This window comes from Gobio gobio (genome assembly GCF_949357685.1).
Source record: "Gobio gobio genome assembly, chromosome: 8".
Lineage (NCBI taxonomy): Eukaryota > Metazoa > Chordata > Actinopteri > Cypriniformes > Gobionidae > Gobio > Gobio gobio.
Window position 1 is genome coordinate 39,067,379 of NC_137114.1, and position 24,061 is coordinate 39,091,439.

The 24,061-nt window shown below is 37.2% G+C and overlaps 3 protein-coding genes across 3 annotated transcripts in view; all 3 read left to right on the plus strand.

Moving 5' to 3' along the window:
• LOC307130057 (TRPM8 channel-associated factor homolog) overlaps positions 1–24,061 on the plus strand; it is a 360,060-nt gene that overhangs the window by 332,761 nt on the left and 3,238 nt on the right. The gene's annotated exons all lie outside the window — the stretch shown is intronic.
• On the plus strand, positions 227–4,573 carry diabloa (diablo, IAP-binding mitochondrial protein a). Its single transcript, XM_079822958.1, has 6 exons — positions 227–697; positions 803–929; positions 1,787–1,912; positions 2,014–2,124; positions 2,289–2,385; positions 2,519–4,573. The coding sequence occupies exons 1-6, from the start codon at positions 570–572 to the stop codon at positions 2,722–2,724; spliced, it is 795 nt and encodes a 264-aa protein (XP_079679084.1). The 5' UTR covers positions 227–569; the 3' UTR covers positions 2,725–4,573.
• The window catches only part of nectin3a (nectin cell adhesion molecule 3a), a 47,080-nt gene continuing 30,362 nt past the window's right edge, over positions 7,344–24,061 (plus strand). The window contains exon 1 of the mRNA XM_079822923.1: positions 7,344–7,484. Within this exon, the coding sequence (XP_079679049.1) occupies positions 7,394–7,484 (91 nt within the window). The 5' untranslated portion in view covers positions 7,344–7,393. The remainder of the gene's footprint in view (positions 7,485–24,061) is intronic.

Below are 24,061 nucleotides of genomic sequence, written 5' to 3' on the forward strand. Positions count from 1 at the left end.
CACTGACTATTCAAAGCTGAAAGATAAGATGGTTGAAGTCAATTTAATTGGTCTATCAAGAGCTTTCTATAGTACACAGTAGCTATTGATCCTTTGCCTTGATAGATACAGTGTATTTTTTGCTCACTAAGTTTTTTTTTCTTATCATGTGTACTTGTTTGTCTGGCACACCCCATTGAGACGTGCAGGCCATGCTCATCAATGGCCTCTGTTATGTTCTCAATACACATTGTTTCGTGATCGCTAGAGCGGTAGGTCACCATATACTGCAGTCCAACCACTAAGCGCTCACTAGTGTTTACCACAGCCCACAACCTTTGTGCTGACGTAGAGTGTAAATGTGCGTCAAACCCTATCTTTCCTTGAACCACTAAAATCAAGATTAAAGGTCCGAATAAACGGATCGATACACTGCAGGGCAGAGTCCTATAGCAGTATATAAATACTGGTGGGCAGTGCTGTCAACGTTAAACATTGAATAGCTTTACGTTAAGACAAATACAGGCTTAAAGGAAAAAAATCTACGATTGTTATTTTTTATTACTATTAGTAAAAGGCTGTAAGGTAATATGCAGGCTTTTAGAAACTCTGGTTTGTGTGCTAGTGGGAATCTTCTTAAAGGCCGGACCGACTTCCTGTTTGCCCGGAGAAACATGACAGTGCTGCGACTGAGCGCTGCGTGTGTTCAAATTCTCAAGTAAGATTGCGTGCATTTGTAGCGATTTTAAGGTCGTGGTGGATATGCGTGTGAGGGTGTTATTTAAGTCATATGCTTAATCTAATTTATTTTCTTATATCAAAGGGACAAGGCCAATGTGTTCCGCTGCAGCCCCGTTCATCGGCGTCTCCTGCGCCTGCCGGAGGTTGCCCGATCAAAACCAGTCGCGTTCAGTGTCGGCAGCGGGCTCTGTGCAGTTCCTTTTACACAGGTAACCTTAATGTAAACACTTTTAAAATTTGCTTTTACGCTATAGACATTGAACAGAACAGAACTTGAACAGAACTTGTTAACGCACGTATGGAAAGCTGAGAGGGCGACGACATGCTAACGGTCGCATTAAAGAGATATAACCCAAAAATGTCACCTTTGTAATTTACTCACCCTCAAGTTGTTCCAAACCTCTATGAGTTTCTTTCTTTTGTTGAACACAAAATAAGATATTTTGAAGACTGTTGATCAACTGTCTAGTTAGCCTACCAACATTCTTTAAAATGTGTTCAACGGAAGAAATAAATACAGTTTTGGAACAACTTGAGTGTGAGTAAATGAGGACAGAGTTTTCATTAATTTTGCAAAAAATAAATAAATAATAATAATAAAAATTTTATATATATATATATATATATATATATATATATATATATTTTTTTTTTATCGAATGCTGCCTCTTAGTTAGTTAGATTTAAGCAACAAAATACATTTGAAATCTTGTAAAAGTTTATAAAGGGGCATTTTAATCCGTTAACTGGTCCTAGCTCTATGCCTTTGATATTCATATTTCCCATAGAATGCCACTTTTTACAACAAACTGTTTAGTACATGTTGAAATTTGCAGTTATGTGAGTCAGGTTAATTCAGTAACCTCTCATTTTTATGTGTTGCTGATTCGCTAAAAAGAACTGGCTCATAAGAGTCATTCGTCTGAGCTTCTCACTGCATGTTTATGATTCACTGAAAAGACTAACAAAAATCGCAAAAATAAATAGAACGAGTTCCCGAACTTATCTTATTCTGACTATTATGACAAGTGTAATGAAACGCATCCTTTTTTTTCCTTTTCTCCAGCAGGTTGAAAACCTCTCGCATGAATCCCTGATTCGTCGGGCCTCTTGTCTGGTCACAGACAGTGCCAACACATACCTCTCTCAGACCACGCTGGCCCTTGTGGATGCCCTCACAAAGTATGCCAAGGTAATGCTTATAAACACTGCATTTTAAAACTGTAGTCCACTCAGTAAAACTTAAAAATGTGAAGACTTGATTGATGTCTAAAATATTGTAACTTTTCTCAGGCACTACACACGAGTGTTGCCCTTCAGAAGCGATACATTGCCTCAATAGGAAAACTGTCCCCTGCTGAAGAGGACCGCATTTGGCAGGTGATCATTGGCCAGCGAGTAGAGGTAAATTCCTTTAAATTGTAGAACAAGGTCTGCTTTCATTTATCTAAGCATTTAACGTTTGCAACAATATGGATCCTGATTAGTAAGGCTGATTAGCAGACCTTGCTGATATTGAAGTAGTTAATCTAATTGCAGACTTTCACAGCATTTCTCTCTTTTGTCAGGTTAGTGATAGATTGGAAGAATGTAAACGCTTTGAGTCAAACTGGGTGAATGCCATCCACATCTGTGAGTTGTCAGCAGAAGCAGCCTACAATTCAGGTATGTTTATCAATTGGCCTTCTTTATTAAACCTATAACTTATATTCCCTACGCAATCTGTTAAAAAGAGCATTTATTGTACATATGAGATTGATCCGGGCTGTGAATTGATTAAATCCTTATATTTTTACAGGGGCAGAGCATGCATGCAAATCAACAAAGACTAACCTGCAGGTGGCGCAGTCCAAAGTGGAGGAGATTCGAAAGATCTCAAAAGAAGCAGAGAAAAAACTGGCTGAGACTAAAGCGGAAGAAATCCAGAGAATGGCTGAATTTGCTTCTAGTATTGACATTAATGACCTGGAAGATATTCCAGAGGCCTACCTTCGTGAGGACTAGGAAAAAATACAAATGTTCTTGAGTTTGCAAGCAGCGAATAACTCAATGAGTGCATTTTCATGGACAACAATACTCCGATATTAACCCTAATTAAGACAATACTCTGATTAAGAAGCTACCATGTAAACAACGATTTCTGATTACCTTAATCCGGTTAAAGTCATACTCGAAGTAAACGCAAATCAAATTAAGACATGTGGAGTGCCTATTTTAGTCGCATTATCGGAGAGCATTACAGACATGTACACACCTTATTCTAACTATTAACGTCGTGTAACGTTAGTTTTCGCCGTATTGTGACAGGACACATATGCACACCAGTCTTGCTTGACTGCTCATTCTGACACTGCCTCCTCTATATTCTTTTATTTTTGTAGTAATAATGCTGCTCATTGTAAAAGTGAAATACAATAAGTTTGTATCTGTAATCCCTTATTCATAATTGAGACCAAATTGTCTGCTTACAACAGCGGTTGGGAACCTCTAGGCTCGCGAGCCATATGGGTCATTCAGTGAACACCTGTGGCTCGACGGCAGGAAAAAACAATCCAAACAATCACGATTTTGAAACCTTTTTCATCATTAATCAAAGCTATTATTCGAAATGTAGGCTGTCAAAAAGGAGGCAAGATAGGCAGTGTCTCTTCAAAAAAACTGAAAGAGACAATATATAATTACAAAAATAAAACAGCAGAAATATATGTATAAAAAATTACATAAAGTATAAAAATCACTCGTTTTTATAAAGTAACACTGTCCAACAGCGACACCCGCAGGTAAAGTTAGAGCGGGTTGCCTGAGCCCATTGAAATTGATCAGACCCGCCAAAGTCGCGCTATGATTGGACGTCGGACAGCGTAGCGTGGCATGGGGACGTAATGACGTGCCATTAATCGACCTATGTTCTATAACGTAAAACGGGAAAAAAACCAACCAAAAAAAAAAAACATGTAAAACGGGAACATGAACGGAATATTCTAAAAAGCAACTCATATAAACACCTTAATCAGAATATTTTCTTTCAGAATAAGGTCAATAATTAGATTACTGCTGTCCATGTAAACGTAGTCAACGAGAGCGATTGAATCCAGAAAGCACCTTGAGATGAATTTGCAATGAGTAGCCTATTTGTTATGGAATTAAAAGAAGTCCTGCTTTTAAAGGCCTTGTTTTATCAAGATATGTGTTCATAACAATAGAACAGGTATAAGTAGCCTACAACAAATGTAATTTATTTAGAATAACTTGTATTACCTGTTAAAGTTGTTAACACCACTTGTAAGATCCATCGATACTTTGGAAATGACATTTGATTTGGTATTTGTATATATGTATATATTTTCATAGTTTATTTTTTGATGCGAGTTAATGCAACATTGAAATTGTCACAGAATGATGTGATATTACAATGTATTTCTACAAAGTTGCAATCAATCTGTTTTGTATTTGAGATCACCTGTTATTTATTATCTTAATAAATGGAAAATTTATTTAGAACAGTTTTTGCTAAATGTCTGAATTCCAGTAACTTATTTTTTTGAACTGAATTATGGCGCCATAAAATGAGTTTCACGCTGAAGTTCACAGTTTTAACCAACAGAGGGCGATGGTATCATGGGAAAAAAATGTTTGGGAGAATGATGTCAGAAATAAACATTGTTTAGACTAAAATATTTTAGTCTAATTACAATACAAAAGCCTGTTCCTTCAGTTATTAACTGTAAATTGGGTGTTGAAGGAACTGTACACTAAAAATGGATTTCTGTATTCACTCTTACTAGTTTTCTTGTTTTGAACATAAAAATACCTTGTGTTGGATTTCAGTAAACATTCAGATTTTAGTTTTTCAAAGAAAGTGTTTTATTTCTCCATATCTTGTTAGATGACTGGTATCAATCTCAGACAGGTTTGTTAAATCGTTTGCCAGGTCTACTTAGGTAAATGAAACCCTACTTTAAGAGGTTGTTCCACATTATTAAGAAAGTCACAGTTCTCATGCAATGTGAGGAGGAAGAAAGATCTTTCTGAAGATGAAAAGCATGAAATGGTGCAATATTGTGCAAAAGGCCTTTAATGGAGATTATTGAACTATTATAAGATTTGTGAGTAATTTACAGTATATTACAGAACTCGGTCAGATAAAGGCTATAAAAAAGATATAAAATAAAGCCACTGTTGAGCAGCAAACAGGTATTTGAAGCTGCTGGAGTCTCAAGAGCCTCTCCATGCAGGCTGACAGTTGCGCATAAAGTTGCATTTCAGCCACTTCTAACCAAAGCTCACAAAGAGAAACGTTTACAGTAGGTTAGAAATACATGAAGACTCATTTTTAAATGGTTTTATTCACTGAAAAATGCCGTACTACAATGGATGGTCTAGATCAGGGGTGGGTACTCCTGGTCTAGATGGATGGATTTCTGGATATTTGGTGAGTGGCCACCACATTCCAACGAGACTGTGACGTAAGCAAGGAGCCGGCGGGTGATGATTTGGCCTGGAATATTGGGAAATGAGATGGAAGGGCCCTTTAGGGTCTCTGGGGGTGTCAAAATGACTTCTGCAAGATATGTGGAGTTTATAACTGACCATTTTCTGCTATGGTATAAAAAGAAGGATAGCTCCTTCTGAAATAAAAGGATTTTCATTCAGGACAACGCACTATTCCATGCTGCAAAAAACACCACATAAATAAAACTGTTTGAAAATGAATTTCTAACCCACTGTAAACGTTTCTCTTTGTGACCTTTGGTTAGAGGAGGCTAAAATGCAACTTTCCGCACAACTGTCAGCCTGCATGGAGAGGTTCTTGAGACTCCAGAAGCTTCAAATACCTGTCCGCTGCTCAACAGTGGCTTTTTATAGCTCTCCTTTTCATACAATTAATTTGTTTTGACAGAAACTTTCCTTAATAAAACCTTTATCTGACCGAGTTCGCTTGTGCTGAACATTACTCACAAATCTTTGATTACGTCTGTTCAGTTTTCACACATTATTAGTCGATGTTATGCCTTTTGCATAACATTGCACCATTTCATGCTTTTCATCTTCAGAAAGATCTCCTCATATTGCATGAGAACTGTACTTTCTTAAAAATGTGGAACGACCTCTTAAAGTAGGGTTTCATTTACCTAAGTAGACCTGGCAAACGATTTAACAAACCTGTTTGTGCTTGATAGTTATCTAAAAAGATATGGAGGAATAAAACAATCACTTTATTTGAAAAACGAAAATCTGAATGTTTATTGTACTGAAATCCTACTGATATGTCACTTGCATAATCATTTGGAACACAGATGTTATGCAGAATGGAAACCTCAGTTATGTATTGCATAATTTTCCCCATATAATAAAATCAATGGTAACTGAAACTGTTATCTTTTTATTTGACACTTTGATACAAAATGTATTTAATATTATTATTTTTATTCAAACTGAGGTTTCATTCAGTATCAGCGTATATTCCAGCACAGTGATGCATTAGGCTATACTTTCCCACAGTTCATATGAATTAATTCTGATCATTAAGGCTTGATGGCTGAGAATCCAAAGAGTTTTTGACCTTTATGAACTTTCTCTCTAACACTAATAACTACCATTAAAAACATGACCTATCGATGCTACATTATATAATGTTCTGCAAAACTTTTATTACAGGGCTGTCAAACGATTAATTGTCCATTTTTATTTTTTTTAATGAATTTTTTTAATAATAAATTCAACAGTACTAATACTGTAAATGACAATAGGCTACAGTACTGTAAATGCAAGAACAGTAAACATACGGTATACTGTAAGTGAAAATACAGTTTTTAATCGCTGCCAGTAACTGTTGAATTTACAGCAATTTATCTACAGTGTATACATAATTATACACAGTACACTCACATATATAAACACAAACTTTTATTTTGGATGCGATTAATCGCGATTGCTTAAAATGTAAGATTATTCGATATGTTCTTTCTTCTCCACGATTCACAAACTACAACTAAATTATTTGTCTGTAGTGCATCAAGTTCCAGAAGTCTTTGCATTAGAGGAGTTACATACATTCAGAAGAGGACCAATAAAAATGATTGATTGGTGTAAATGGCACCACTCAGCTGGGGATTTATCACTCTTGAAAGACATAAATAAAACACAAGGATCATGGAAAGCGTGCCCAGCATGGCTCACTCTTTAATCTGAGTGAACTGGGCGACATCTCCCAGCACCCCATTGAGCCAAGCCATTCCAATATGTCTAGTTTTGTATCTAATGTTACGAGGGACATTTGAACAAATGCATTCCAGCACGACCAAATGAAGTCGAAGAATCCGCAACTTACCGCTGACAACTCTAATGCACAGCACGAGACTAATATCTATATAAAGGAGCTTTAACTTTAATACCTGAACGATATCCCAGGACACTCTTTTGCTTTTTGACTTTGCGCAGCCTTATCTTTCCCATTAAACCGAAGCTGTTGCTATTAAAATGTCATCAATCAGTTGTCTCTGAACGAGTGTAAATGATAACTGCGTTGCAATGCTCTGCATTTTTTGACGAGTTTATTTTTAGTCGGAAACCACTGCTGGACTGAAGGTACCGCCCACGCGCGGTTCGGCTGCTGTGGATCAGACACCGAGTTGATTCAACAAGGAGGAACTCACTACTGCAGTCAGAAACCATGGCAGAGGAAGTAAGACACATCTTTGGGAATAGCACGTTTTTCAATGGGCTTCTACCTCTGCTCGGACTTCTGTTGAGCGTCTGCACCGGTGGGTACTTTATCTTTTCCAGGATGATAACAAGTCATCTTGAATGGATTTACCTTAAAGTTAACTTGCAAGTTCGCTGTAAAGTTTACATAGCCAGCTGGGATCGGATGTCTGCGATAGTATGCCCATGTGTAAAAATGCTCCGTTTGCTGTTAAAGTCAAAATGAACTCTTACTAAACTAACAATTATAAGCTGTTTGTTTTACCTTACGAGGCTTAGGTTTACGAAACTAAATTATACAAGCAAGGCTTGTGTCCAAGTAGCCTACTATTAATATCTTTAATTTAGCCTTCTTGAATTTGCATGATTTATTTTCTTACAATATATATTTGGTAGAATACTTCTATAAAACAGTGTTTGTGAGTTTGGTGTATAATGTAAAATCAATTTATATTTTTTCTATATTTATAGCCTGAATATTACATAAACTTCTTCACATATTAGACTTTTAATTAATAGCAACATGGCTTTCAATTATTTAAAAAATGCATTGAGTAATTTTTTTGGCTAATACATTTTTATACACATTTTGTTATAAATTGAAAGCTTTTTTATTGTTTTCTCTCTCTTTTTTCCACAATCATATTAATATCAAAATAAAATGCCCAAACACAATAAACTGCAATGTGAAGTATAACAGTCAGTAAACAAACGTAATCCATCCAGGCTGGTAGGTGTCAGTATAAAGTTTAAAATGACTGGTAGCCTAGTAACAAAAACTTACTAGGTGATTCCCAGATCGCTTCCTTTTGCACCATTCTATGTCATTTTGTAATATAAATAGTGTGAGTAGTTTGTTCACACTGAAAATTGCAAAAAGAAAAAGCACAGATCAAATACCCGGATGATGCCGATTAACCAAAATTAATTTAACCAAAAAATGATTTTTGGCATGCCGACTGTTGCCTTACATAGCAGAAGGGTAGGACTATCAGACTCCTGGATGACAAAATAACCTTCTCAAATTCATACACACTTGATGGAAGAGTCAAGAGTAGTAGGTCATTTGGGACACTACTATTATGTTCGTGTAGATTATGCTGAAACACCCAGAATGATGAACCAGAATGGAATGGTTTTAAAGTGTTTGAGTAAATGGTGAAGAACTAGTGAAAGGTTGGGTGTATTTAGGCAAGGGGGTGGAGGGCATACTTTAGTGCCTGAGAGGAAAAGGACTGAAGCCGCAGAGTCTGGAAGTATTGACCTGTTATTTGGCACTCTGCCAGTGGCACCTTCCACTTTTGTTGCCTTAAATATTAGGTTAAAATAGGAGAAACTCTCTGCCTGCCCCTTAGAAAAACACTGCAAGAGGAAGTGGTACTCTATGTTAGACAGAATGACTATAATCATGTCGTTTGTAGCCCAATGGGAAGGGTGGAAAAATGGATGCAGCAAGCAACTTTAAAGCATGCATTTGCTAAATGGTAGAGTTAGGTCATGGGTCATGGTAGTTCGCTTTGAAAGACTAGATGCTAATGTTGGCTTTCTGCAGGTCAGACACACTGACTTAAGGATGCAGTAATGGCTTTTTTCCACTAAGCAGTACGGTTCATACAGTACAGTTCAGTACGATTCGGGACGCTAAACCCTGATCCAGCTTAAGGCGTGGTATAGCGATCGACGTCATTCTCTCGCAAATAAGAAAGCGACACAGTAAACAGCAGTGGAGGACATATAACAGATCTTGTGCTTGCTTCTCAGCATGTGGCTGTCACAAGAAGTTTGAGCCAAGGCTGTAGGCTGCAAGGAAAAACACAGCCGATAAAGCACGCGCAAGTGACGATTCTCTGTCAACCAATCAACGTTCTGCAGTGAGTCTAGCTTCACCCTTTAGTACCGGACTACTGTGCTAGGTACCCCAATGGAAGGGTGCCAAAAAAAGTGATACGGTACGGTTCGGAATTAGGGTACCATTCTCAAGTTCTGACAATGGAAACTGCAAAAATTGCGTACCGTACTGAACTGTACTGAACCGTACTGCTCTGTGGAAACGAGCCATAAATGATTTCTGAGAAACACTGTTGAAAGTGGATCAGAACGAGCACCACAACACACTTGTAGCCAGCAGTAGGGGGCGTATACACTCATGATAGGGGAGGAGAGAGAGTGAGCAAGAGGGAGATTTGAAGAAAGACTGTTGAAAGAGAGCTGGCTGAGAGACATTACAAAAGAGAAAAGGTCAGAGGAATATTACTGAAAAAAAAGTTTTGATCAGACAAGAGATTTAGGACCCGCCTTAATAAAAAAAAAGCTCTCCAGCGCTGGAGAGCCTGAAGCGGGAAGGCCTGAAAACGGATGGCGAGGTTGTGATGTTTCTGCTCTAGGGCTGCACAATTAATCGAAATGAAACCGGACGCGATTTGGAAAATGCTGCGCTTTTTTTTATTTATTTATTTTTCCTGTAGTAGTAAATGCTGCTCCATCTGAACACCAGAGGGCGCTCTCCCGCAGAAACTCCAAATATGCCCCACAGAAGTAGGATAAAGCACTTCATTCCAGGAAATCCCTATGGGCGTCATACTATCACTGTAGCTGAATAAACAGAAGATTGAAATGCTTTGATTGATTAAACATGAATAATAAACACACGCCTATGACAATATATGGTCTATCAAGGTTCTTCAAAATATCCTTCTCTGGTATTTTCATGATAATAAAGTATATTTATACTTCAATGGTAATCGACATAATCACTGTATAGAATACTACGAAATATGTTGTGTGTCTTATTCTTTGTAAGAAGCCACATCATTTCACAGAAGGAGATGACTGACGTCAACTGAAGTGAGTTTGGAATAATAACATCGATGTTATTAAATGTTGTCTTTTGTTGGACAAGAGTTTCCTAAATGCTTCTCATGTTTGGAAAGATGTTTGACGCGTGTTGCTTTTTCAAATGCACGTTGTAAGCGACTCAAACTCGCAGTGCTTTCACATGGAGCAGCATTTACTACTGATCACTGACAAGCTGTGCATAAAAATAATCGCAGCCTTTGAGATTTCATTATCGCACAAAGCCAAATCGGTTTAAGTGTGATTTCAGGTTAATTGCGATTAATCGTGCAGCCCTATTCTGCTTCATACACATGTAACATTGGTTTTGCTATGTATCATGGCACCAAGACATGCTGTTGTTGTAATGTGTAGCTATAAGAACAGGACAGTTTTGAGTGTCATTGTTAATCTAGAGCTGGTGTGCTGCTGGCGACCAACAACCAACTCTTGCTTGTCTCTTGTGTACTGTATGTTAATTTTTTTTAAATGTTGTTCGTTCATCATCATCTTTGCTTTATTTTTCACAAAGCAGTATTTTGCTTTGCTTCAGCTATGATAAAGGTAGGTACATCCACTCTTGCATTGCGTGTTTGTGCATTTTGGGGGTGGAGCAATGAGGGGAGGGGTGCGTTTGTTTGGGTTGATTTCAAATATCAACAGTGTTTCTCAGAAATCGCTTACTGCACCTTTTAGTAATAGGAACATTATTACTATTATTACTGGATTTAGTTAGTTTATGTTTATTTTTGTTTACAATTAAAGGGCTTCTGAAACTTTTGTGTGGTTTCCAATATATCAGCCTGGCCAATTAATGGTATACATATATATTTATTGAATTTATAAAAAAAATACCAGGATTAGAGTAGAATAAGTGCAATATTTGTTCTTTTAATTTCAACATTTTTGCCTGTGTAGATGAATCCTTTTAGCCGATGCTTTTCATGCATGAATCATAAATCCAACGCGTATGTAATTTGAAGAGAAAATGACACTTGAGGCTTTGTCCTATCAGCAGTTTACGTCACGTGTTATTCTGTATTGTGCAAAGTGATTTCATAGGGTCATTTCAAGTATACATTTAGACGGGCCATTCACTGCAGTCACTATCGGCAAATGACATGCAGGCTAATCCAGGGTCATGTAAGGACAGGGCACACACACACAGGGTGTCTGTGATAGCCTCACTGCTGTAGATTGAGAGAGATCTATGTTATGGAAATGCAGTCAGCAAGTGTCACCCTGACCGGGCAAATTAGTCCAAGGTGAAAGCAATGCAAGCTCAGCTCCTTCATCATGCAGGTGATGCATCACAAAAAATATAGGTTAGCCTATGTTTTTTCATTGCTGCATGCTAAATGGATAAGCCAGAGTGTGATTTAAGCTAATTGTTTTTTTTGTTGGCTTCCCTCTCGAAAAGATACTTAGGTTTGGCTGCTTTGGATAGCGCATAGAAATCACCAATGCATGTCAATAGTGATCCAGAATGCATGCATACTTTCATAGGCCAATTTAGATGGGCCGACTCTTTATTATGTGCACCGCATCATCCGTCCCATCTTTGTACTTCAATTTAATCTCACTTAGCCTACATAACTGCAGGCTGAAATCTGACAATCACATTAAAAGATTCTTTTGAAGGAGGTCCATCAGGAAATGACTGTTAGACTTTATTGTGAGCTGAGGCAGCACGAAGGGGCGCAAGCCATGACCGCAGAGAGCATTTTGCTGTGAATGTCTTCCATCCTGGAAAGATGTGATAATCAGAGTCTCTGTAACTGGGCTGCTCTCCATTAAACAATGTAATGCAGTAACCTTCAGCCCTGGGAAAGTGCTGTTCCGTGTTATGTGCATACTTTGTTGAAAAGAGAAGAATGGCTGATTACCAGCATATGTTTGGTTTTGGATGCTGGTCTCCCTATCAGGCTAGCTGGTCAACCAGCTTAAAGGGCTACTTCAGCGATTTAGCATTAAGCTTTGTATCAGTAGAAACCCGGTAGTATATTCAAACTATTGTACTTTTCCCCCTCATGTCCCCCTGAGACAAGAGAATTTGTCATCTGAGGATTTTTAGCCAGAGGCTAAAGACTACAGCCAGTAGCAAGAGCTAGTTCCGCATGTTTTCAACCCGCCCACAGGGGAGGGATCTCACTCACAGAATGTAAATGCGCACGGCTGCTGCCGCTCGGCTCGGGCATTAATAACGGAGCGGTACGGAGCAAAGTGGGTGTTTCAACTTTTCAATGAATTCCTATGAAAGTTAAGCTTCCATAGGCATGATCTGATAACGCGCCAGACTGGACACGCGCCGAGAATGACTTACCTCAGCTCTTCGCTCTCGTGATGAATGAAATCTGACTCCTGCTGCGTATGTGTCGTGACTTTCGTTCGGCTCACTCACACTTTATTGAAAAGACACGTTCAGTTTTTAATTGTAGTGTCTATTCTCTAACTGAACTGGGCAAGTGATAACTAGTAGCTGTGGTTTTGGGAGTGGCCTTGTTGGGCAGCAAAGCAAGTGCATTCTGGGAGTTGTTGTCTTTCATCCACATGAGACAAAAATAAATTTTCTGTCTTTTCTCGGTCTAGATGGCACCAAATTCAAAAATAATTTCACATTTCTACTACATAAATGACCCAGTTTAAATCATAGACCGTAAAATAATATGGACGATGCGACTTCATTGACTTCCGCTGACCAGAGTTGAAGCTTTAGGAGGCTCTGACATCTTGGGACCGAGTCTGCGCAGTAACGATCTCTGGACCGGAGTTGCGCAGTAGAGAGCAGGAAGTATCGCAATTATCAAAAGACGCCCACACTCTCACAGATGCAGAACAATTCATTATGTTGGTGTGAAATAAACAGTTATAGAAATGTAGAAATTAAACCTAAAGCTCCAATCTCCTCCCAGAAATCCCGAAAAAAGTCTGTTTGTGCCTTAGTGACAACTTCACTCAGAGAAGCCGTCTATCTCAGCTGTCAATCATGACGTCACACCCCCCGTTTTTATAGTATCAAATAACTAACTAAAACTAAACTTGTTTAAAAAACGAACACTTGAAATGAAATCATTGTTATAAAAACTGCCTAAAATGACAGAAACCAACTTTTGGAAACAATTATTTGAAGTGTAATTGAATTGTTTAGTGTGTCTCACGTCCATTCTAATACATGGAGAGGTGAGGTTTAAGAGCTATACTGGGACCAACCACCGGGGGGCGATTGAGGCGCGGAGGCTTCAGTTTCTGAGAGGAGTGCTACAGGCTTGGTTTAAATACACATTCATCTTCCCAGTGCTGAAGTGCCCCTTTAATCAGAACATGTTAAAATTCGATTTCCGTCCCTCCATTGACAATTATGCAACTATCACTTAAAACTAATCCATATGAATTGAGTGGTTTAGTCCATATTTTCTAAAGAGATTTTATTTGATGAACAGATTTAATTTAGGCTTTTATTCACATTTAAACATTGAACCTCTTTGGTTGCACGTCAAGAGAATATGCTTGAGCTTCAATTTACCACAACTGATGTGTGTTGATATGTATTTTATATGTGAATAAAATTATATCATGTAGAGGTCCCCTGCAGACCGGCATGGGTTTGTCAAATTGTCATTGACCCATTTGTTTTGAATACATCCATAGTAATTCATAGCATAATTGTAATTCTTTTATGTTAATTTCCCACAATGCTTACTGAATATATATTGCTTACTCAATGATATCAGTGTGGTTTCCATTTTCACTTATGGGATTGGTGCTGAACGTCCTCTAGTTTCCTTACCCAACCAAATCCATCTGTTCTCCCAGCACTGAGAGCTCCCTCTGTCTGGGCATTGGAACAAAGAGCATTTTATGTGCAATGATCTTCCATGCCGTCTTTGTAATTGTTAGTCACTGTGGAAGTTTTTAACGAGGGCTACCGGGCAGGAACGCAGTCCTTGTGCTGTGATGTTGATGAGGCCTCAGCTGTGTTCTCTTTAGCTGTTGATGTATGAGGAAATCACAGGGACATGGAGGGCGTGGGGTCCTTATGGTCCTGCAGAGATATGTAGGTGGTTCTGCTACATTATATTTCTATTGTAAATATGACCGCATGCTACCTCATTAGAGCACTAGTCCATAGTTTTGTATGACAGGGAAGTTATATTGTAGAACTTGTAATGATTATTCAGCAGCCTTATAAGGATTTCCTGTTGAACTTCTGACAGGAACAAGGTTTGGTTCATGGGTGTCCTGTAATACCACCATTTGAGATAATGTGATATGGGTCAATGACATTAGTGTCAGCCATAATTAAACTTTTTTTTTTTAAATATACTTTTAGTAGTGAAGTAAAAATATATTAAGTTATAAAATATATATATATAAAAATATTTTTAAAACATCATAAATGATTAGTTAATAAATATGTTTTTGTACGAGTCACACCCCATGACATTTTACATTCTGACCGTTCTTACCTTATCAGAAAAAAATATTATTAGATTTTTTTTTTAAAAGTCTTATTGACCTGGACATGATACCATTACCTGTGTTACGATATATTCATTGTTTTTATTTTTTTAGATTTTATTTATATGTATCTGCCTGTTGGTTGGACTACATGATTGTTGTTTGAAATGTATTTTTTAACTCAGAAAATAAAAGTATGGAAAACAAGCATCATTGGCCTTGTTGTTGCTGGATATGAAAATACTACTTGCTACATTATCATTATCACCAGCATAGTAGTTTTATTTTTTTTAAGCTTTGTCATCTATATCAAATGTGCCCCAAGAGCGTGATTTGGTGGGCAAACTGACACCATAATGCAGAAGAATCTTTCCCACCTGTGCTAATATTGCTTGTTGACTTAATACCCAATGGTCATAAAGGTGGAGAAGGTATTAAATCAGTGGAATCTGACATGCAAACTAACTTAAGGACAAAGCCCTCAAGGTGGGTGGTATTGGTTATCAATACAGATTTGTGTTCTAGTCAGCCATTTTGTGGACTGGGTGAAGAAGAAAAGGCGAGTGCGTAGAGAAAGCAAACTAGGCCTATTGTGTTTCATGTTGACCAAACTGCTGCAATACTTTCCTCTTTAATTCAGTCTTGTTTGTGTGTCCTTCCCTTCGTGACATCTTGAGTGTCCTGTGTCTTTGTTGGCAACATTTCAACACCCTGAAAGCCTTGAGGAACAACATCTCATGCTTTGATTTTTGGCACCTCCTAGCAGACTTTTTTCAGTGCATTTTTGGAGGACAAATCGAGGGTTTTGACATTTCTGGAAATGTTGCAACTGAATCATTGTGCATGCAGATCCAAATAATGAACACATTTGAACACTTATTTTGTTTGAATAGCCCTATCAATTGAGCTCCGCTTCCTGTTAGTGTATGCATGAACACTGATACTCAGAAGGGAAGGAAAACAATTCTCAGGGAGTTTGGGAAGGAAGTCAAAAACCCAGCCCTTGTGTTCGGATGGCGTGCTGTTCTGTGAAGCCTCATTAACAGCTCACTTTTCATACCTTAGTCACCTTCTTTTGAATCTCTCATTCTAATCAGGCATCCAGAGGAACGGCCTGATGCTTAATGTAGTGCGTTTAAAAAGTTTTTTCCTTCTTTGATTTCAAATTAGGATCCATTTTCTGAACAATGTGGTATTCTGAGGAAATAGTTGACTCATGCAAGAGAATAGTGCCTATTTAGTAAATGCAAAAGAATGTCTTATGAGTTAGAAAGTTGCTAAATTAGACGGTTCCATCCTTATTGAGAATGAGCGCAATTGTACTTAAGCCTCACTATGGTTGGTGTCAACATTTTATTGAATTAACAGTCACCAAACATATACAGAAGTAAAAGTACGTTTCTGCATTTAACTTCTCAAAAGTTTGGGGTCTGTAATATTTAAAAAAAGAGGAAGAAATGAATACTTTTAGTCCAGTATTAAATTGATCAAAAGTTACACTAAAGACATTTATCGTTACAAAAGTTTTCTGTTTCAAATAAACACTTGAACCCTCTATTCATCTAACAATCCGGAAAAAAAGTGTATCAGTTTCTACAAAAATATTAAGCAGCTGCAGCACAACTGGTTTCACAGAGGAACCACTGGCGAATTAGTCTTCCAGGTTCGGATGTTATACCTGCATCACTCTATAGGTAGGTGTGGCTCTGAGGCCCCGCCTTCTTTGACGTGGGAATCTTTTCTGGTTCATTTCTTCTGTTTAATCTGTCGAGGTCAGACATGAGTAAAAACATGAACGCATTGGAGAGCTGGTTTGCTTTATAGCAGAAACTAAAGTTGTAATTCTAATTGAAAGAGACACTGACACTGTTTTTCTTCTTCTTTTTCGTGTTTAATACTGTAAAGCAGCTTGCTTTAAAGCAATCGAGTGCTACATAAAGTGTTATATAAAGAAACGTGACTTGACTAATTGCAGAGCTTGTGCAAACAAATCCATATCACTACAATCAGATGCTTTCTTAACTGCTGTTTCCGTAACTCTTGTCATTTTGTTGTGCATTCGTTTTGTTATTGAGAGGAAAGCGTGCAGCACATTTTTACATATTCATCTAAACGCTGCTCTCAGCAGTTGGGATGTTTGCTAACGGCTTACCTCTGCAAAAGGTATTTCAAACTTATTTTACCCCTGAGTGAAGAAGAGAAAAAAATCACAAGTATATCAGGGCCTTAAAGGGATAGTTCACCCAAAAATGATAATTACCCCATGATTTACTCACCCTCAAGCCATCCTAGGTGTATAGGTGTATTGCTTTTAAACTAAAAAACAACTGCTGAAATGATTTTCGACCCTAGATCTGGGGGGGTACACAGTCCTGTTATAATATATGGTAATATTATTGAACAGGTTTCTTCAATCAAATATTTAGGAGTTTATGTAGACAACTTACTATGCTGGTCTCCTCACATTCACAGTCTGTGCTCTAGATTACAGCAAAGGTTGTACTTCCTGCGAAGGTTAAAAGTGTTTGGGGTGAATCATGTTTTATCAGTCCGTATTTGAGAGTTTAATAAGGTACCACTGCTTGGTATGGGAATCTGACTGAATTAAAATCTAATTAAAATCGAAATTAGCACGACTAGTACATACAGCTCATAAAATTATAGGGTTGGAGGATAAACAAACCATACAAGAGCTGTACGAGGCATCTATTTTTAAGCAAGCTAAGAAAATTGTTGCTGATGATACACACATTTTACACATTCATTTTAATTTGTTACCATCAAGGAGACGATTTAGGGTTTTGAAGTGTAAGTCAAATCGTTACAAAAATTATTTTGTGCCAACTGCGGTCAATTTTAAATAGGGAATCTTATGTCTGAGATATATGCTGTATTTCATAAATTAGAATGTAGGCTTTTTATGTATGTATGTATGTATGTATGTATGTATTGTATGTATACTGGCCGTGTCATGATGTCTAAGACAAATTTCCCAGGAATGGGACAATAAAGTATATTCTGTTCTATTCTATTCTATTCTATTCTATATGACATTCTTCTTTCAGACGAATAGAATTGGAGTTATATGAAAATATGTCCTGGGTCTTCCAAGCTTTATAATGGCTGTGAATGGCAGCCCAAAACTTGAAGCCCAAAAAAGTGCATTCATCATTCATAAACGTACTCCACAACGCTCCTGAGGGTTAATCAAGGGAACCGATGGGATTTTGTGAGTAAAATATCCATATTTAACAGGTTTTAAGTAAAATATCTACACTCTCAGAAAAAAAGGTGCAGTGGAGGTACAATTTTGTTCATTGGGGAACAAAACGCATAACTGTACCTTTTAAAGTACACAATTGGTGATTAGGGTACAATTATACCATTGTTTTTCTCTACTTAGAGGTACAGAAATGTACCCTTAAGGGCCACTTGTACCTTAAAATGTACAATTTTGTACTCCTTTTTTGTTTTTTTGTTGTTGTTTTTTTGATAGAGTGTAGCTTCCGCCAGACCACCTTCCATATTCAACTTATAAAGTTTTTTGTAAATAAGAAATATGTAAATTGTAAGGAGTTTCAGCTGTCCAATCTGAAGGATTTGAATGATATTGTAGAACTTGTAGAGTTTTCTCAACAGAAGGATGTCACAAGTGTTATAAAAGACAAATTTACGTTATCTTATTGAAAGATAAACTGTTCTGGACCATTGAGAAGTCCTGTCCTTTCCGAGCTTGGTACTAGGGATTTTCTTGCCCTCTCATAGGTGTCTGGCAGTTGTCCTAGCATTCTTATCTGATGGTGTTGGACATTTGTTTGTGTTAGTCCACAATTGTCCAATTGAAACCTTTCTCCACTGTTGCCGTCACTGTTGGGGTACTATAACCCCCCCACCCCCCCCACCCATAGAATATGCTGTTCACTACACACCTTTAACTCAAACATTATTGATTCCTTCTTTCCTTTAAGTGCTGGTCTTTAATCAGATGTGATGGAAAAAAGACTTGCAATAGAGAGTGAGGAAGCATTCCTCAGGAAGAAGGAAATGTTCAGGGAGTCTGAGGAAGGAGGTCTGTCAGAATGTTTGTGTTTTATTTGAATTAAGTTGGAGGCTTTCTTGGCACTATGAGAATTGTTTCATTGTTTCCAAGGAAGTAAAGATATCTGCTTTCAGATGTTTTAAGACTAATGAGAATATGATTAACGTATGTTACCAAATATCAATAAACACAGGTCAAGTGCCCTTGAAACGTTGATTTGTTCAGTCAAAAGTGCAGGTTTATGTATTCAACAGACTAACTATACTACAAGACTAACTTAGAGATACATTATAGATTGTCAAAAAAGGTATTTTGACAGGTTCAAAATAATAATTGTGGTTTTGTTTGGAATAAAAAAAATTTGTTCTTCACTTTCCAACAAAAATACGAAGCGTTTAACACTAATGCAACAAAATGAAGCCCAACAAATGTGAATTGAGGTCTGTAATTTTTGCTTTATCTTAATATTTTATTGCTTTATATAGGATTCTGGGTAATGCAGTCATAAACTGTCTAAATTAGATACTTTCTGGTAAACTTGATTGCTATTCTTCATTAGCGGTACAAAAATGCATGTATACATATGATAAATACTAGTTCATTTGCACCATGATCATTTAACTAGCAAACCCCAACTTGTATGTTCACCACCATTGTGGATGCGTGTCATAAGTATTATAAATAGTAGAGCTGCACGATTATGACACAAATCATAATTGTCTATTATTCCCTTGAAAATGTAATTGCGATTATTAATTACGATTATTCTATTGCATTAAACCCCAAAAGTCAAATATACATTGGTTTGGTTTCTTTAAATAAAAAAAGTAAAAATATGCATGGTATTAGTACTAAAAATAAAAATAAAACCAATGGGGAAAAAAATTAAGATAACCTGTAGAAAGAAAGAAAAAACACATTAAATAAGTACACCGAATAATATAAGTGGACTTTTTTTGTAATTGCGATTACATTTTATTGAAAGATTACACAATTGTGGCATTACAAATTTGATTAATTGTGCAGCCCTAATAAATAGTATCATAAATATAAATAGTGTATAAATAAATATTTGAACACTTGCCTAATAGTGCATTGCAGGTTCAGTAGACTAAAGTTATTCTTATTTCACAGCGTGTCAACATTTTGTTTTTGAGCAAAATCAGTTTCAGCTTTTTTTTGTCTGTCAGTGGTTTTACTCCCTCATAGATTGATTCTTGGGACAGAGAGTTTTCTTTGGGGCATCCAACCACAAAGATATTTAAATATTTATGATTTCCTTTTGCAAGCCATTATAATCACCCTTAATGCATTCAACATTTGTACAAGCCTTGAGTGTACTGTCTCTAATCTGCACAGTAATGTCTATAGGTCCAGCAACCAGGTCCCATTAGGGGTCATGAACTATGATAACTTTTTCCCTTCCTTTTTGGCAGAATGTGAGTACTGTGGTTGGGCTAGTAAGACCCTAGCATGGTTGCTTTCTCTAAACTCAATGACCATAGCACATGTCCACAAAACAGCACAACTAATTACCATTGGTATGTCAAGTACAGCTGTTGCATGTCACATCTCTTTAGTCTCTGACATTCATTATTACACTATTGGCATTGTGACCAAAGGTGAATTCAATTGAAGTCACACTGTCCTCTCACTCAAGCTCCCATCTAATGAAGACTGACTGCAAATTGAAACAATAGTGTATCTGTCTCTTGTTCAATCTGTATTTAGCAGCTTTAACAAGAGTCACGGAGTCGGTTAACCACCACTATTTCTTTGTTTTTGTTTTTGTTTTGTTTTTGTGGTCAAACTTCATTTTTTTGTTGGTTCTTCTCATGTCACCCTTTTTTCTGCCAGGAAATTAGTCACATCTGTCACATTTTTTCACTGTCATATTGTTTCATTTTGTATTTTTTCACTGTCATATATGTGACCCTTGACCACAAGACCAGTCATAAGTCTCACGGGTATATTTGTGGCAATAGCCAACAATACATTGTATGGGTCAAAATGATAGATTTTTCTTTTATGGCAAAAATCATTAAAATATTAAGTAAAGATCTAGACGCACCCTAGCGGCAGCAAATGTAATTTGCAGCCAGGGTCGTCTAGCAACACTCCGTTGGCTTGCGAGCTTAAAAAACCAAACTCTAGTCAGGCCAATCAAATCGTGTATAGAGTCGGTGGGTGGGCTTAACATAATGACGGCATAGTTGCTACAATTCCGTGTGAATTCCCTGCCACTTCCCTGCTAACAAAGAACAGCACTGAAGTCTTAAAAAAGGAAGATGTGTTCGGAGTTTTGCCGACCGTATACGGCAAAAGTTTATTCTATCAACTAGCTCCGCTGGTGGGAAAACACATGGGACTCAGCCACAACCCGCTTGTGATTTGTTGTCTCACCACTGATAGCACTCTGATTGGTTGTAGCACTATCCTATTGCGTGCAGAGGGAATTTGAAAGACAACCGTTTATCCCGCCTTTCGGATTGAGCCCTGCCAATGGTGTGTTCCCCTGGCTTGTCAGGCTAGTAAAGATCATGTTCCATGAAGATATTTTGTAAATTTCCTACCATAAATATATCAAAAAGTTATTATTAGTAGTAATATGCGTTGCTAAGGACTTCATTTGGACAACTTTAAAGGTGTTTTTCTCAATATTTAGATTTTTTTGCACCCTCAGATTCCAGATTTTTAAATGGTTGTATCTCGGCCAAATATCCATCAATGGAAAGCTTATTTATTCAACTTTCAGATGTATAAATCTAAATAAATAAAAAATTGACCCTTATGACTGGTTTTGTGGTCCAGGGTCACATATGTATTATTTAATCAGTGTTTATTTTAGTATTTATACTATGATATTATTTATTAATTATTTAGAATTTTATGTTTTAGTCATTTTGTTATTTAATATTTGTATTACTTTTTATTTATAAATATTTTTTTATTTAAACTTATTTTGTCAAGTTAGTTGCCAATGCAACCTTTCTCATTTATGTTTTTAATCTAATATTTATATTTTATTTTTATATAAGCTTTATTTCAATTAACAAAAAAAAGAAAGTCTTATTTAATTGTATTTTTTGTTTCTTTGTTCACAAGAATATGTTGCACTTTTCAATTCAATTCACATTTATTTGTATAGCGCTTTTCACAATACATATAGTTTCAAAGAAGCTTCACAGAAAATGCATGCGCCTACATTACAATTTAAAGTGATTTGTCCACGTTATTCAGAAATGCACATAAACAAAGCACACAGATTAGCTAACAATGTATTGCTAATCAATATAATAATTAAAGGGTTAGTTCACCCAAAAATGAAAATTCTGTAATTTATTACTTACCCTCATGTCGTTCGACACCCGTAAGACCTCCGTTCATCTTCGGAACAGAAATGAAGATATTTCAGTTGAAATCTGATGGCTCTGAAAGGCCTCCATTGACACAATGGCACGGTTCACTCTCAAGACCCTTAAAAGGTACTAAAGACATCGTTACAAAGTCCATCTCACTACAGTGGTTCTAAAATAACTTTATGAATCGGCGACAATAGTTTTTGTGCGCAAAAAAACCCTAAATAAAGACTTACATAGTGATGACGATTTCAAAACATGGCCTCATGAAGCTTCGAAGCGTTATGAATCAGTGAGTCGATTCAGTGGTTTGAATCGCCAAATTTCAGCAGTTTGGCGGTTTGACACGCGATCCGAATCATCATTCGGCTCACTGATTCATAACGCCTCGAAGCTTCATGAGGCCGTGTTTTGAAATCGTCATCACTATGAAAGTCGTTATTTAGGGTTTTTTTGCGCACAAAAACTATTGTCGCCGATTCATAAAGTTATTTTAGAACCACTGTAGTGAGATGGACTTTGTAACGACGTCTTTAGTACCTTTTAAGGGTCTTGAGAGTGAACCGTGCCATTGTGTCAATGGAGGCCTTTCAGAGCCATCAGATTTCAACTAAAATATCTTCATTTCTGTTCCGAAGATGAACGGAGGTCTGACGGGTGTCGAACGACATGAGGGTAAGTAATTAATGACAGAATTTTCATTTTTGGGTGAACTAACCCATTAAATTAAGGCACAGACATAAGTGAAATAAGAATACATGTTGTTAATGATTAGGGTATATATAAATGAGCATGGGTTCGTGTTTTCAATTCAATGAAAAGTGCAAAAGCATTATAAAAGCAGTCCATGCGACATTTATTTTAATGCAATACTATATATGAAGTCTTTGCAAGTCATTTGATAGCTTTGTTTGAGGAACAGTATCCTCTTTATATGTTCTTATTTTGTGAAATAAAAAAAGATGATGGTTAAACCACTTGATGAATTCGGATAAGATTTGTTGTCAAATCTCACCCTACCTCAGTTTGATTTCTCATAAAGTTCCTTATATCTTTTATAGTGCACTTCTGGTGACGTTCATCACCTCTCCACTGCTATTATGACGTTAACAAAGCCTTCATTTAGAATCCTCTCATTGGTCTCATCCTGCCACATCACCGTGGTCCTTAAAAACAACTCTAATCTGAGTGAGCTGTTGCGTGCGAGAGAGGAGTTTGGCCTGCTTTTGTTTCCTGCTTTTTTGGGAATCTGAATATAGGGGATGCATCAGTCGGTTCTTCCCTCCCAGTGACCTGATAGAAAGACCAGGGGCTCTGGGACAAGTCTCCCCACACACCGAAATCAAGTTAAGATGTTTCACAAGAGGGTGAGGTCAGGTTCAGATCTCGGTTCACGCTGGGGCGTTTGGCGCGTGAGACGAGGAGTGGAATGCCTAGTGGAGGGCTCGAATATACAGTTGGACCTCGTGAACAGCTTGTAGCAGTTAGTGATGTCAGGAGAGAGAAAAACAAACAAAGGGAAAGCTTCAAAGACCAAGCATATCTCTTTCATTAATTCATTTCTGATTTGTTTCCCCTCATTTCCTCCTTGTTCTCACTCATCTTCGCCGTTCCGTGTAGCGACCTTTCAATTTGTTCCTCGTTACCTTTGCCAATTTTTTTTAATTTAATGCAGTCATACTATACCTCTCATTTCCTATTGAGTTTTTAAAATCTGATCGGCAGAGCTGGGCTGGCCCTCAGATGACTTTCGCCAGGCCTAGATGCTTTCTTATTTTTTTTTATGTATTGTTAAGCCAGGCCTGGATTGAGGTAATGATGGAATCCTCCAGATTATGGGATCCTCAAGCAAACTTTGCATGCTTGTAAGGGAACGTTGGTAATTGTATCCATTAAATGGTTACACTGCCTTTCAATAACTTAAATTACAGATCAAAGACTTTTGGTA